This window comes from Orycteropus afer, unplaced genomic scaffold, assembly GCF_000298275.1.
Source record: "Orycteropus afer afer isolate SDZICR_OR568_19922 unplaced genomic scaffold, OryAfe1.0 scaffold00071, whole genome shotgun sequence".
In the NCBI taxonomy this organism is placed as follows: domain Eukaryota; kingdom Metazoa; phylum Chordata; class Mammalia; order Tubulidentata; family Orycteropodidae; genus Orycteropus; species Orycteropus afer.
The window spans coordinates 1,329,385-1,346,557 of record NW_006921658.1 but is presented as its reverse complement, the minus strand read 5'-3'; the positions used below and the strand labels follow the sequence as shown (position 1 = coordinate 1,346,557).

General features: G+C 37.2%; 1 protein-coding gene across 1 annotated transcript in view; it reads left to right on the top strand.

Annotated features, from left to right (window-relative positions):
• The window catches only part of ANK2 (ankyrin 2), a 372,922-nt gene that overhangs the window by 325,451 nt on the left and 30,298 nt on the right, over positions 1 to 17,173 (top strand). Inside the window, exons 38-42 of the mRNA XM_042780930.1 lie at positions 1,879 to 1,911; positions 3,837 to 3,858; positions 6,751 to 12,993; positions 14,577 to 14,651; positions 16,769 to 16,900. Coding sequence (XP_042636864.1) covers positions 1,879 to 1,911; positions 3,837 to 3,858; positions 6,751 to 12,993; positions 14,577 to 14,651; positions 16,769 to 16,900 — 6,505 coding nt within the window. The remainder of the gene's footprint in view (positions 1 to 1,878; positions 1,912 to 3,836; positions 3,859 to 6,750; positions 12,994 to 14,576; positions 14,652 to 16,768; positions 16,901 to 17,173) is intronic.

Genomic DNA, 17,173 nt, shown 5'->3' with positions numbered 1-17,173 from the left:
TTGGTTTTTTTTTTTTTTTTTTGCTCTGTTGAGAGCACACTTATGCATTTGGCCCTTCCAATATATTCTTAGTCCATTAGCTTCTGCTTCCTACTGATTCATAGGTGTATTATATATTATTAAACTCTAAGCAAACTCATGATATTTTATCTTGTTAAAATAATTGCCTGTTTATCTTATAACTTGTAACATTTTAAGAGTATCAACTTAATATTTCAATAATTTTAACATGGTTAACGTACAAAAATGCTCTCATATTATAAGGATTAAATTTCAAGCATTGCTTTTTAAAAAGAAAACGTCATTTATTCCTGACCCAAAGAATACCTACAGATATCACTTTCTATCCAAATCTCCCTCCTTATAGAATTCCTTGATTACTCTGACCAAAGAGGAAAATTGAATTAAATAAAATTATTTATAACTTTCCTTCTTATTATTTTTTCCCAATATCCCTTTTTTAATAGAAGGCTCCAAAGGCAACCTGTGAGAGGTTGCATCAAGTTTGTTAGTATGTGCATTGGAGGTAGGGAAGGAGGATGGAGAGTGGCAGATAAGAACTGGAGGGGAAGTAGGGATATATTTAAAATCCTTAATCTTTATTCCACAAACAAATAATTTCCTATACTTGTCAAATTGCATTATTTTGCTTAATTACTTATTCTGGAAGATTTTGATCTATCATGGAGAAAAGTGCATAATGTCATGCTTGATATTGTAAATTCTTACCAAAGGATGAAAATGAAAGGAAATGTTATCTACTTACATAAATATACATGTTATTCCAAGAATTGGAATACAGGAATAGATACAGCTACCCGAATGAGCAGGATATAACCTTACTCCAATGGTGCAGAATGTACTGTGAGTTTTGTAGGGTTGAACAATTGTGAGGCATCACAGGCAGAATACAAGAGAAGACCCACCAAGAAACATGCACCGTTATGGGCAAGACACCTGAATGATAGACAAAGATGAATGAACTTTGTCTCTGACTTCAATGAGCTTTCATTGTGTTATAAAAGAGAACATTTACTTTATTAATACATTTAATGTCCAAGTCAAGACATATCAGACGTAGATATCAAAGCTGTGATGGTCCAGGGCAATTTTCCATTTGGCAACTCAAACAGGAAAAAAAAAAAGGAGAAGAAGAAGAAGAAAATGCCAAACATTGTACAGTTCAGATATACTTTAAGATTTAGTAAGTACCCTTTATTATAATAGATAGCAGTCCCTCAATGGCATAAATGGTTAAGTGCTCAACAACTAGCTGAAAAGTTGACAGTTCAAACACACCCAGAGGGACCTCAGAAAACAGGCCTGGCAATCTGCTTCCAAAAGGTCACAGTCTTGAAAACCCTGTGGAGCAATTCTGCTCTGCACACATTGGGTCTCCATGAGTTATAATCAATTTGACAGTAACTAACAATAACAGCCATTATGTTATAATAGAGCTCCTAATTAATGCCTCTGTATTGAAAATATGTTCACCATATGCTTAGTTGTAGCTATTAACATCTTCAGTCAATGTCTTTAATGACTGGGGTGTCATCATCACCATTTCTATAGTATATATGCCATGAAATCTACTAAATGCCAAACTTTGGGACTGCTCATGACCTAGTATCTGAAATGAGTATATTTATAATGTTGATTCTTGGGTCTTGAATCTAAAGTCTTTTGCATTTATATCAATTCTCTGTAATTTTTCTGCCTGTCTTCTGTAAAGTCTTAATAAGAAAAAAGGTGAATGCTGACTATATATATGCTTGCCTGTTGACATTTGTTGGCAGAGTATTTACTCTTTTCTTCTAAATATCCTCTACTATTCTGGCTCTCTTTTTTCCATCTTGCATGGCATCTTGGGGCGGCAAGGAGTCAGAGTCAGATCAAGAACAGGAAGAAGAGGTAATTTTATGACAGTGTCATGTGTTAATGACTGTGTCATTGCTATAACTACTAATAAGATCACAGAGTTAACCTGTATTCTCAGATAAGTCATACAGTTGTTCTTAATAATTAAAGGGTCATAATTTTATTGAACCTCTCTGAGCCTGTTTTCTCATCTTGTGGTCTACTACATTCAGAAAATAGTAAAGTTTCCCTGTAAATTGTTGTCTTATCTTAATGCAATAATACATATTTCTCTCTTAACTCCTAGAAGCCAAATCATCACCTCAGCAGTTCTCAAAAGTTGGTCTGGGGACCTCTAGAGGTCAAAACAGTTTTTGCAATAGTACTAAAGGCTTTATTTGCCTTTTTAACTCTCGTTTCTTCACAATGAGAAAAATTCACTAAGTGGACTTTTCCAAGAGCTACATTACATATAACATCATCACTCAGATGATTAATGGAATGTATACTTGTGTTTTCCTGAGTTCTAGAATTTTCTCAGCTTTAATTTGTTGTTGTATATAAACAAAAGGTCTTTGGATTCCTCAGTAATTTTTAGGAGTGTAAAGGCATCTTAAGACCAAAAAGTTTAAGAACTAGTAAGACAAAGAAAAAAAATGTTAAATTCATATAGTTCATCCAGTAAGCTATAAAAACATTATAATGCAGAAATATACTAATAATGAGCATTTGCTATAAAGTAGGCTCTTTTGTACATGCTCTGCATACCTAATCAACACTGATCTCTCACACCCACCTTATGGGGTATGTGTTATTTTTACCTTCATCATGGATGAAGAAATAAGTCTTAGAGAAGTGACCCTGAACAAATAGACATTTGAATTATACTTGCTTCAATATTTAAAGCAAATATGTATTTGTCTCCCCTATAAAGATCTGGAAATGCCCAAACATTACATAATAAATTTAAAAAAAAAAATTGTGTGAAATTTCCTTATACTTATCTATTAACTTATCAATTTCTACTACTAAGACAAATATAATTGTTATTCATTATACTTAAATGTTTTAAAATATACTTGTTTTCTTTTTTGAAAAATTATTATTATGATACATTTCAAATACCAAAAACAAGAAAAACATGATACACATGCTTTTACCCATCTTAAAATGTATGTCATCAGTCAAGAGAATACCCCTGAATTAGCTTTTTCTGATATCTTGGCAGTAGAACAGAACAAGGTGTGTTTGGGGTGATTTATAGATCTACTGTATAAAGCCATATACACAAAAAACTTATAACAAGACTGAAGTCATTCTTCCTCTCAACTGTGTAGTCACTCTTTGTCTCAAATATTCAGTTTCCTTCCTGTATTTTGTGACTCTATCACCAAAGCTCTTAAAACTAATAACTGCCTACCTTATTGAAAGAGCAGTGAAATTATAAAACCAAGTTTGCTATGTGCACAAGTGTTTTTTCCACATTGGTTATGTTATTTTCTATTGCATATTTTCAGGAACTATTCAGGGCAACAGGGCAAAGTTATATTTTCTTTTCAGGATTTGGAATGCTGGCTTGTTATTATGATAATGAATCTCTAATGTTTCATCCTGGCAAGTGGTTTGTTAAATTGTCATTTACTATTTAACACCTAGTTCACTGTTTTCTTGCCCTTTTCCATAGTACAGATATATTTTTAACACCAAATATGTCATGGTTTGTATCTTCCCAGAAATAATGTTAAAAAGGACTTTCCACACATAGTGTGTAGAAATGAGATTTTTTTTCCCCCTCCAAATTTAGGATAAGAATCAAGGAGATCCTGAGAAAGAACTGTAGCAAATTCCTCTGACCCATCTGTGGTTTGCATTGTCACCCTCATGTGTATAATTATGAATAGGAGTTTATTGTGCACATCAGGGGCTGTGAGACAAGATTCTCTTTGTAATCATTTCAATTTATGTATGTTTTCTTTCAGATCGATATGACATCAGAAAAAAGTAAGATTTTAAATAAAACTGAGTTTGTTTGAAAGCTGGCTACAATAGGAAAAGCATGAATTAAGATGCAAACTAGTTGCCATCACTAACAACTATAATTATTATATTTTTATATTATTCTTATTAATCATTAATATATAGTAATAAAAGCAGCTTGGTCAGTTAAATTACAAATATATCTAATTTGTAAGCTAACTATCAGTAAAATGCAATGATTATTCATCTAAGCATTCACTTTCTTTTGACATCCCTGTTAACCCTGCTATTGCTGTTTTGCTTGTTTAGAAACCTAACCTACTGTTTTTGTCCATTTGTTAGCATAACATTTTCATCTCATTTTTTTTGAGCACTGAAATGACAGTATCACTTTTTACACTGTCTTCTGTAGAGAGTGGATTATTTACATAGGATACATCTAAAAAAAAAAAAGTGATACTGTTTAATAGCTGTAAGTGAAACTAACTTCCCACCTACCCCTCCCTCACACCTTACTGTGGTGAAATGTAACCGACTTCCTTAGGGTTGATGTCTAACAGACTTTGGGTGAAAACTTTCTGAAAAAAAACTTAGGACCCAACAATGAAAACCTCCTGGATGGAATGATTAACCACAACAGTATATTACAGGGCTAATTTTAGATAACGATGAAAACCCCCAACCATCTAGTTCAGAGGGAACTGGTTTTTACAGACCTTAAGACCTTAAAAGACCTGTCTTAGAATTCTTTCAGGCTTGTTACCTTCAATGAACATTTTACTTTGTTGGCCTGTTTCCAATGACTTCTTGAGCAGAAACTCAACTTGAATTGTACAGTTTTCTTGTTTTTATTTCCCATGTACTTTAGAACAAAAAAATTCTAATTTTTAATGTTCGTCCATTTTAAGATTCATTCCAATACATTGTATTTCAAGGTAATATTCCTACAAGGAGAAAACTTAGAGCTATATTTAAAAGGGTCATCTGACCCTATACACTCTAGAAATTATCTGAAGGATTTTCATACCCTAGTACAATGTAAATTACTACCAAGTTAGAATATGTTTAATTGAAGATCTCCTTACTTTTATGTTAAATCATTATTCAGAATGAGAATATCTGAAATTCTGAATGTTTTTAATTGGTTTATATAATTGACCGAATTTATATCGATATAAATTATTTAAATATATTTTGATATATACATATTCCCAAACTGTACCATTTCAACAAATACTGATTTTCTTGAGTGGAGGTACTTTCATTTCTATGACATGTTATCATTGCCTTCACTGATGCCCGTTTTCTTACAAAAGATTTTATTTTATTCTCCCACAATCTTCTTCAGGACTACTGTGTCTAAAAGGCCCTTCCTTTCCTTTGCTCTTTGGATACAAGCTAAAAGATGTTAAGAATTAATCTGTTCATCTGCATCAACCATGTTGTTGTTGTTATATGCCGTCAAGTTGGCCCCGACTCATAGCGACCCCTCCTTGGGTTTCCGAGGCAGTATCACTACGGAAGTAGGATTGCCCAACCTTCCTTCTGAGGAGTGGGTTTGAACCGCCAGCCTTCTGGTTAGCAGTCAAGTGCCTTAGGAAAAAAAATTATCAGGTTGCTATAATGGCAGGGATTCTCCTGAATGACTCCTAAGTGTTGTGAATGTTAAAAGTTTCAAGTATAGACTCATATTTGGTTTTTGTATTAAAGACACTCATAAAATAGTCTTCATCTAGGTATAAAATTATCTCTGAAAATGCCCTCATTTAAAGGCCTCAGTTCTTTTTCATGAGTAAATCATTAGTAAGTTTGACTGATTCTCCCTCCTTGCCCTTCATGGGTGCATGCCCCCACTACCAATGCCTCAAATAAACCACTTTATGGCATCTTACATATTATCTTGAAGAGAAATAAATATGCTTCACCACAGTAATGTTTTACACATTTTTTCTAATTTCTAACCATCTTTCTGCCAGTGCTTCTAACCAAGGCCACATCCCCAGCAATTTTACTTCACCTTTGCTTTGCATGGAAATAACTTGGCTTACATAAACTGTGTGTGTGTCCTGTGTGACTGTCTCTGATTTGGGTTGCCATGTATTATGTTTTAACTTTGGACTCATATAAGTTTAATCACAATTGTTGTTTTTGTTGTTTTCCTTTCCTTTCCTTTATTTCCTCCTTGATCTGTCCATTATGTGTCTAAACAAGGAGGTTGCTCCAAGGAAAGGACCATGCCTCTCAGCACAAAACTGTTTGTTTCATTGTTAGGTGTGAATTTTCCTTAGATGAAATGCCGGTGTGCAGCTGATTCAGATATATTTTATTTAGTTCTTATACATATTGGCAGATATAACATATGAATTTCAGATTTTTATATGACTAAAAAATGTGTATTCATCATTAGAAGTTATTCTGACAGTTTGCTACTACTGGCTTTCTCCTAGAGGAAATCAACTTTCTGCAATTTCTAATGCTTTTTTTTTCCTTGTTTCCCCATGTTTATTTTATTTTATTTTATTTTGAACATTGATATGTAACATTTTAACAATCTTGAGATACCTCTGTGTAATTTCACTGCGTTCTTTCTTTGTTTTGATTTGTGACGGTTTTTTTTGTGTGTGGGGTCTTGATTATTTGTTATAGCTTTGTTTCGTTGTATGTGTGGATGTGCTACAGTGAGAAAATTAAGCAAGTTATTTCCTGCTCATTTTTCCTTTTCAGTTTTTTTTCCTTCTGTTAGCCTTGCTTTGCTCTTGTTCCCTGAGACCTTGTGGATCCACCATTCCCAGCCCATTTTGTTGCCCCTCTCACCACGACAGGAAAAGACGCTGTCTCATTTCAGTCCTGATTACATTTGCCAATATCCTTTTTGATTTCCATTTTACTTTCAATGTTTTTACATCCACATCAAAGATGATGAGACAGAATCTACAGAAACATCTGTCCTGAAAAGTCACCTGGTAAATGAAGTTCCTGTCCTAGCAAGTCCGGATTTGCTCTCTGAAGTTTCTGAGATGAAACAAGATTTGATCAAAATGACCGCCATCTTGACCACAGATGTGTCAGATAAGGCAGAGTCTATTAAAGTGAAGGAGCTGGTGAAGGCTGCTGAGGAAGAGCCAGGGGAGCCTTTTGAAATTGTTGAAAGAGTTAAAGAGGACTTAGAGAAAGTGAATGAGATCCTGAGAAGTGGAACCTGCACAAGCGATGAAGGCAGTATGCAGAGGTCTCAGTCAGAGAGAGTGTTAGTGGAAGAAGAATGGGTTATTGTGAGTGAGGAGGAAATAGAAGAGGCTAAGCAAAAGGCATCTTTAGAAATCACTGAATATCCATGTGTAGAAATTAGACTAGAAAAAGAGGCCAAAGTAAAAGCAGAAAAAGACTCAACTGGGTTAGTGAACTACCTTATCAATGATCTAAGTTTGTATGGGAGTCGCCATGAAGTGCAACCACAGACAGTTCAAGATGTTGCAGGGGAAAAATGTAAGTCTGTGGCTATTAGCAGGAGCACTGAAAATGAAGAGAAAAGTGCACCCCCAGATGAGTCACAGAGTACACAAGAACAGCATAAACCAAGCCTGGGAATAAAGAAGCCAGTGAGAAGGAAATTAAAAGAAAAACAGAAACAAAAAGAGGAAAGTTTACAAGCTGGTGCAGATAAAAATGAATTTAAAAAATGCAGTTCAGAAGAGTCATTAGATGAAGAATCTGGTTTAGCCCCTGAACCTCTTCCCACGGCAAAGGCCACATCTCCTTTGATAGAAGAAACTCCCATTGGGTCCATAAAGGACAAGGTAAAGGCCCTTCAGAAGCGAGTAGAAGATGAACAGAAAGGTCGAAGCAAGTTGCCTGTCAGAGTCAAAGGCAAAGAAGATGTGCCAAAAAAGACCACCCATAGGATACATCCAGCTGCATCACCTTCTCTGAAGTCAGAAAGGCATGCACCAGCATCACCCTCCTCTAAAACAGATAGACATACTTCTCTTTCCACTTTTGTAAAAACTGAAAGGCATCCTCCTGTATCCCCATCAAGCAAAACTGAAAAACACTCACCCGTGTCACCCTCTGCAAAAACGGAAAGACATCCACCTGTGTCATCATCAAGTAAAACTGAGAAACACTCACCTGTATCACCCTCTACAAAAGCTGAAAGACACTCCCCTGGATCACCTTCTGCAAAAACAGAAAGACACACACCTGTATCACCTTCAGGTAAAACAGACAAACGCCCAACTGCATCACCCTCTGGGAGACCAGAGAGACATCCACCAGTATCACCTGGAAGAACAGAAAAACGATTGCCTGTATCACCCTCTGGAAGAATGGAAAAGCACCCACCTGTATCAACCTCTGGGAAAACCGAAAAGCACCTGCCTGTGTCACCTTCAGGTAAAACAGACAAGCAACCACCTGTCTCTCCCACTTCAAAAACAGAAAGAATTGAGGAGACAATGTCTGTTCGGGAATTGATGAAAGCCTTCCAATCAGGTCAAGACCCATCTAAACATAAGACTGGACTCTTTGAGCACAAATCAGTAAAACAAAAGCAGACACAAGAGAAAGGCAAAGCTCGAGTAGAAAAAGAAAAGGGGCAGGTAATAACCCAGAGAGAAACACAGAAAACTGAGAGTCAGACAATCAAACGAGGCCAGAGATTTTTAGTAACAGGAACTTCAGAATCCAAAAAACTAGTCCGTGCTTCCTCTATAGGGTTGAAGAGACAAGATATAGTTGGAGAAAAGGAAAAAGCTTTCAGCCACGTAACACCTGAGCCTGCTCAGTTAGCACCCCAAGAAGAAAGCCACAAAGAAAGTGAGGTCCCCAAAGAAAAGATGGCTGATGAACAAGGAGAAATGGATCTCCAGATCAGCCCAGACAGAAAAACCTCCACTGACTTTTCTGATGTTATTAAGCAAGAGTTAGAAGACAATGATAAATATCAACAATTCCGCCTTAGTGAAGAGACTGAAAAGGCACAGCTTCATTTAGACCAAGTACTCACTAGCCCTTTCAACACAACTTTCCCACTAGATTATATGAAAGATGAATTCCTTCCAGCGCTTTCTTTACACACCAGTGCTTTAGATGGCAGTTCTGAAAGCCTAAAGCATGAAGGGATAGCAGATTCCCCATGTGGCAGTCTGATGGAAGGGACGCCTCAGATTAGTTCAGAAGAAAGCTATAAGCATGAGGGCCTAGCAGAGACCCCAGAGACAAGCCCAGAAAGCCTTTCTTTCTCACCAAAGAAAAGTGAAAAGGATACTGAGGAAACTACCAAGTTAGAAGCACCAAAAGAAAGTCATTCAGAAAAAGAACATCCTACAACCAAAGACCTTAGTGATGGTTCTGAAGAGCAAGGTGCTGCAATCTCTGAGGACACAGATCTTTCTGTTGATGGTGTTCTAAAGGAGACCACCATAGACTTTTCCAAAGACTCATGCCCCAAACAAGAAGATTGCCTTGGCAGGAGTAGTGTATCCTTAGCAGAAGAAACACCCAAAGAACTGACTAAGGAAGCCTCCTCTGATGAAGTTCAACTTACAAGTGATAGTTCAGCCCATAAGGTACAAACTGATGTTGAGGTTCTGAAATCTACAACCACTGAACCCTCAGATGACACAAAGTCTTCACCATTACCTGATGCCTCTGTGAAGACAGACTCTGGGACTGAATCAAAGCCTCAGGGAGTCATTAGAAGTCCCCAAGGTTTAGAACTTGCACTTCCCAGATGTGATAGTGAAATCCTCAGCCCTGTGGCTGATGAATCATTAGCAGTAAGCCACAAAGATTCTCTGGAAGCCAGCCCTGTGCTGGAAGATAACTCCTCACACAAAACTCCTGATTCTCTGGAACCAAGTCCTCTGAAAGAATCCCCTTGCCGTGACTCTCTTGAAAGCAGCCCGGTTGAACCAAAGATGAAGGCTGAAATTCTCCAAAGTCACTTTCCTCTTCCTGCAGCCGTCACCAAAGTAGAACTCTTTACAGAAGTGGCTTCCATGCGGTCCCGGCTGCTCCGAGACCCTGATGGCAGTGCTGAGGATGACAGTCTTGAGCAAACGTCACTCATGGAGAGCTCAGGGAAGAGCCCCCTTTCTCCTGACACACCCAGCTCGGAAGAAATTAGCTATGAGGTCACACCCAAAGCCACAGATGCAAACACACCAAAACCAGCTGTGATTCATGAATGTGCAGAGGAGGATGACTCAGAAAATGGGGATAAAAAAAGGTTCACACCTGAAGAGGAAATGTTTAAAATGGTGACCAAAATCAAAACATTTGATGAACTTGAACAAGAAGCGAAGCAAAAAAGGGACTATAAGAAAGAACCCAAGCAAGAAGAATCTTCATCTTCTGACCCAGATGCTGACTCTTCAGCTGACTTGGATGAACCAAAGCATGTGGAAAGTGTGGAGGGTGAAAGTGGTGTCCCTGCATTAGCCACATCTGAGAGCCGAAAGGCTTCTTCTTCCTCAGAAAGTGAACCTGAGTTGACACAGTTGAAAACAGGTGCTGACTCAGGCCTCTTAGAAGAACCAGTTATTCGTGTACAACCTCCTTCACCACTTCCATCCAGCATGGACTCCAATTCAAGTCCTGAAGAAGTGCAATTCCAACCTATAGTTTCTAAACAGTACACTTTCAAAATGAAGGAAGAGATTCTAGAAGAGCCAGGTAAATCAGCAGAAGAAAAAGACTCAGAGTCCCATTTGCCTGAAGACAATCAAAATATTACCACTGATGGTCCAGATATGTCTTATGATTTAAACAGAGACACTGATCAGCCTAAAATCTGTGATGGCAATGGCTGTGAGGCTGTGTGCCCTAGCAGCTCAGGCATTCCAATCTATTCAGGTCTTCAGAGTTCAACTGGTGATGATATTGATGAGCAGCTACTTATCCATAAAGAATCCTTAGCTCTTGAAGATAATCACAAAACAGACACAGAAGATGAAGAGCTTGATGGTTCTAAAGTAGAATCTCTTCAAGTAGAATGTTCCAGTGAAAGCTCGTCGTCTTTGTCCTCCTTGACTCATTGTCCAGTACCTGAAGGAAAAGAACTAGATGAAGATGTATCCTCCACATCTTCATCTATAAAAATGGAGGTTACAAAAAATGTCCAAACTTTTGAGAGCTTACCAACTGATTGTTCTACTAAGGAGTCATCCAGCACTACTCAAACTGATAGATTATCTGTGGAAGTTCCAGTTTCTGACCCAGCTGAGACTGATGAAATCTATGATCCTCAAATCACAAGCCCTTATGAAAATGTTCCTTCCCAATCATTTTTCCCGAGTGAAGAAAGCAAAACCCAAGCAGATGAGAGACACACCACAAGTTTTCACTCTTCTGCAGTATATTCTGCAACAATCACATCATCTGTTGAAAATGTAGTAGTGGAGAGCTCCTCTAGTGGAACTGTTGTAAGCAAGGAATCTAATTTTGAGAACCAGGACATGGAAATAGAATCAAAACAAGAATGTTCTGCAAGGGAAAAGCAGTCAGATAGAGCTGCCTCATCTGTAGAGCCTACTATAACAAATACATCAGCAGTTGTTGGTGGACAAATAAGTAAAGTCATTATCACAAAAACTGATGTGGATTCTGATTCCTGGAGTGAAATTCGTGAAGATGATGAGGCCTTTGAGGCGCGAGTGAAAGAGGAAGAACAAAAGATATTTGGTTTGATGGTAGACAGACAATCACAGGGTACCACCCCTGACACCACTCCTGCTAGGACCCCAACTGAAGAGGGGACACCAACAAGTGAACAAAATCCATTTCTCTTTCAGGAAGGAAAGTTGTTTGAGATGACCCGAAGTGGTGCCATCGATATGACCAAAAGGTCCTATGCAGATGAAAGTTTCCACTTTTTCCAAATTGGACAAGAATCCAAGGAAGACACCCTCTCTGAAGACATGAAAGAAGGGGCTTCTAAAGCTGAGCCCCTACAAATGGAGACATCAGCCAAGTCACTAACACTTTCAGAATCAAAAGAAACATTTGATGATGAAGCTGACTTACTTCCAGCTGACCTGAGTGAGAAAGTAGATGAAGCACCTGCCTCAGATGCTCAACTTAACTCCCAAATGGGGATGTCAGCCTCTGTAGAAACATCTACAAAAGAAGTCACATCGGCAGGATCAGAAGACCTTGCCACAATGCAAATGAGTGAGACACCTCCTGTGTCCAATATGAAGCAGACAACTTGTCCTGACTCCCCTGAACCAGTTGTACAAGTTCAATTAGATTTTTCCACAGTCACCAGGTCTGTATATTCAGATCGGGAAGATGATTCTCCTGATTCTTCCCCAGAAGAACAAAAATCTGTGATTGAAATCCCTACTGCACCCATGGAGAACGTGCCTTCTACTGAAAGCAAATCTAAAATACCTATAAGGACTATGCCTCCTTCAACACCAGCACCTCCATCTGCAGAGTACGAGAGTTCACTTTCTGAAGATTTTCTGCCCAGTCTGGATGAGGAAAGTAAGGATGATGAAACAAAACCAAAGTCCAAAATCCCCATCAAAGCACCCATCCAAAGAGCCGAGCAACAGCTTTCACAAGTAGACTCATCTCTCCAGAAAACAGTAGCTCCTCAGGGTCTGGACATGACAAGCGGAACACCAGATAGTAGAAGCAAATCTGAATCTGATGCTAGTCCTTTGGACTCAAAAACCAAATGTCCAGTAAAAACTAAAAGTTACACTGAGGCAGAAACAGAAAGCAGAGAGAAGGCAGGGGAGCTTGAGTTAGAATCAGAAGAAGGAGCAACAAGACCAAAGATATTTTCTCGATTGCCAGTTAAGAGCAAAAGCACTACATCTTCCTGCAGAGGGAGCATAAGCCCCACAACAGAAAGTAAAGAGCATTTCTTTGACCTTTACAGAAACTCCATAGAATTCTTTGAGGAGATCAGTGATGAGGCTTCCAAGTTAGTGGATAGACTTACACAGTCAGAAAGGGAGCAGGAATTAGTGTCAGATGATGAGAGTAGTAGTGCCCTGGAAGTTTCAGTAATTGAAAATCTACCACCTGTCGAGACCGAGCACTCAGTTCCTGAGGACATCTTTGACACAAGGCCCATTTGGGATGAGTCCATTGAGACTCTGATTGAACGCATCCCTGATGAAAATGGCCATGACCATGTTGAAGGTATTTGCCAGCCACTGGGATTCCCTGTGCTACGCATGTCATAAATTTGATATAGTTTTTTTTTGTTGTTGTTTTATTTGGTGATTTGTGTCTCATTTTCTTTAAGCTTTCTGTGGTGGTTAATGTGTTTGTGTAAGCTTTTTATGTTTTGTGCTTTCTCTGTGTAATCTTGTCTATGAAAACAATCTCAAGATTGAATAATGAGAATGCTTATGGAAAACATAAACATGATAAACCGGCAATGGTAATCTTGCCTTTTTCTAGCCACTGCACGCAAGACCATGCAAGCTTTGAGTTTTGTTGTTCTGAAGTCCCAGGTTTAGCCTCAAATTAAGCACTTTTGTTTATGCACATGAATGTATTGATTTTTGCTCCATAGGATGAGGATTCATTGCTTTTCCTTCTTGCTTTTGCAAAGTTTAATATGTATTTACAATTTTGTGATCATTAGGAAGCCATTTGCTTGAGAAGATTTCTCATATAAAATTCCAATTGTTATGGATCTGTTTTTGATTCAGAAAAGATGGATTTCAGATACCATTGGTAAACACTTTAAGCAAACAAATTTAAGGTAAAAATATGTTTTTCATTTATGTGGTAGATTAATGGAGAATGTATTCCAATTAGATACCACAGACAACAAAAACTCAAACTTTGCACGATTTTAGTTGACTGTGAAAGGATGATTGCACTTTGAATTCTAAAAAAGGAAACCATAGATGGCTTTGAGAAGTAGTCTCTGGTCTTCCAATATCTCTACAATAAAGACTATTATTCTTAAATTTTGATTATGAAAAAATTTCATGATACTTGGTCTAAAATGCTGCCCATCAGTCAATGAGTTTATAAAAATCATAATTCGTAGAAGCGAGTAATATATTAGGCAGAAACCTTACCAAAAGAAATAGATAGATGATAGATACACAGCTAATACATACATATATACATACATACATACTAATACAACATACACACAAATGCACACACTTTTATCCTCAATGTTGTTTCTCACCACACTGGACAAACCTAGGTGGTTTGATCAATCCACAATCAAGGTCTCTGATGAATATTGGAGATTATTTCTTTCAGACATGTCCTGGAAATGATTTATAGCTCTATACGAAATAATGAGAGGTCATAAAAAAGTACTTCACTTCTGCATTCCATCTATGATTTCTCTGTTGTTTGATGAACAAGATGATTGTCTTCTGGTGAGCAGTATTCTCCCTGATAAATTAAGAGGAACATCCTAAGATTACTAGAAATCATCAATTTATGTAATTATGATCTATGACTAAACCAAAAACTCAAACTTGTTGCCATTGAGTCAATTCCAACTCATATTAGTCTTGATTAAAGAGATATGGAAGCAGATGGTTTTCATGATTCATATTAGGTTTATTCCCTATTCCATCCCAGAAAATAGGCAAACACACAACTTAATATGATCAAAAAAGTAATATCTAATTTGTGCTCCTATAAAATATTTGGATAGATTACTTCCTTTCTTTGGATGAATCAGTACTGTGGTTCCTCTGCTGTCATAGACAATCTTTGGCCATTCTGTTTTTGACCTTCTGTAGATCCACAGGATGAGCAGGAACGAATTGAGGAAAGGCTAGCTTACATTGCAGATCACCTCGGCTTCAGCTGGACAGGTAAAATGAGTGTGATTCATTTCTTTCCAACAAAACGTGCTTGGTTTAAATGATATATCTTAATGTCCTTAACAATGAAAATGGTGTTTTCACCCTTTCTTTGGAGAAGACCATTTGGAATTTTGAAATGAATAATAAAGTATGCACTAGAAAATTCACACTCTGCATTGATTAACGGTGTGGTCCAGGACAAGTTTTCCACTATGTCTGGAATTTAAAATAATAAAACTTTAAATTTAGAGATTTGGAAAAGACACCGTCTCTCACCATTCCCTTTTGATAGTTGTAGATATGTAAACTTTGAGGATATTACTGTGCTTCCAAACTATTTTTGGTATAACTATTTTTTATATAATTTTCAGAAAATGTGACACATTTAATTTGAAATTTCATAAAGCCTCCTTATTTGGGGTACATTATATCAGATATCTTTATATGTAAAGTATATTAAATTGCTTTTTGTGATGGTTGATACACATAATAATGAGTTGTTTAATTTTTTGAGGAATGAGAGTGTTAGAAAGTATAGAAATTCTGAAATATGTTAAAGGATTTATTCTGTTGTTGCTGTTCCTCAGAAGGAAGGTTGGGCAATCTACTTCTGTAGTGTTATTGCCTCAGAAACCCAAGGAGGGGTCACTATGAGTTGGAGACAACTCCATAGCACATAACAACCACAACAACAACAACATTCCATTACCTTACTTGTGATTCAACATATTAAAGTAGGTTTGCCAGTCTGACTTCCTTTTTGTCACTTGTGGCTTCTTCTTTGAGGCAATTAGTATAAATATAAAGGTAATAAATACATTTTTTTCTCTTCAGTTTCTAAAAGATGTAATAATGGATAGAAGCTATTGAACATTCTACTGTATAGATATACAGTAGAATAAATAGACTCTAATTTCATTAATTTTATTGATGACTATTTGGGTTGTTTCCTGTTATTAAAAATAAATATCCTCTTTTACTGGTATGTTTTTGTGACTATATCTGTAGGTATATTATTGGAAGTAGAGTTTCTGAATGAAAGAATATGTATGCTTTCATTTTGAAAGGTATTAAAAGATTGACCACCAAAAAGGTCATCCCATATACACCCACAAACCACAAGGTATAAGCATCCATGTAGAATTTTTATGGTAGCAAAAAGAAGAACTTTGTGGCTTCTTCCCAAATCAGTTGTGTTATTGTTGTTATTTGCCATTGAGTCGGCCCCAGCTCATAGCGACCCCTCCTTGGGTTTCCGAGGCAGTATCACTACGGAAGTAGGAATGCCCAACCTTCCTTCCGAGGAGTGGCTGGTGGCTTTGAACCGCCAGCCTTCTGGTTAGCAGTCAAGTGCCTTGGGCACTATGCTACCAGAGCTCCCTCAAATCAGTTAGTGCTTTCCTAATTCTTTTATTCACATGACATTAAATCAAGGAAAGAAGGAATTTCTTCAGCGGCTGTAGTATAGCCATATTCAGTATGTGTCCAAGAAACAGGACTTTCTTAAAACATCACTTAAAGACAATTAAAATGATAAATAGTTCCTCCTGCTTCTAGACAGTATCAATTATCAATTTTCTATTATTAGTTGTCTTGGACCAAGAATATATGCTAATAGCAACAGTCTGTTTTGCATTTTGGAATTAGCATGCCTGAATTATACTTATTCTGTCATCATTGAATCATCTTACTCTTTCTTTTATGGTAGTGATTGATTCTACACTCAATTTTAAGGGAAAATTCCAAAATCAGTGATAAAAGAACAAGGGAATATTTGAATCCCTTCTAATAAGTTGTTGTTGTTGTTGTTATTTGCCGTCGAGTCGGCCCCGACTCATAGCGAACCCTCCTTGGGTTTCTGAGGTAGTATCACTACGGAAGTAAGATTGCCCAACCTTCCTTCCGAGGAGTGGCTGGTGGGTTTTAACCGTCAGCCTTCTGGTTAGCAGTCAAGTGCCTTTAGCCACTATGCTACCAGAGCTCCCTTCTAATAAGTAGAAATTATAAAAAGAATTTTATAACTTGCAGCAATGCAAAAAAAATTTCATCTACAAAATCACCAAACAAGATTTAGAGACTTAAACCTTGAAGTGAATGTATTTACAGAGTATTGTTTTCTATTCTAGAATTAGCAAGAGAACTAGATTTCACTGAGGAGCAAATTCATCAGATTCGAATTGAGAACCCTAACTCTCTCCAAGACCAGAGTCATGCACTGTTGAAGTATTGGCTAGAAAGGGATGGGAAACATGCCACAGGTGGGTGGAAAACTATATATTAAAAAAAAAAAAGTGTTAGACTAAATGGAAATATTGTACTCACTAGTCACATGCTTGCAAATTCAGCAAAATGAAAGAAAAGCCATCCATCTGGAATACTATAATGACAAATAAGACAAACTTTTGCCATTTCTAAAACATACATGTTGCATGAAAAATCTAATAACAAGAATGTTATTAAAGTTGTAAAATGTTCTAAATATGGTAAGGAAACAATTGCTTTAATTGGCTTGTTCATAGGTGATTGTCTTC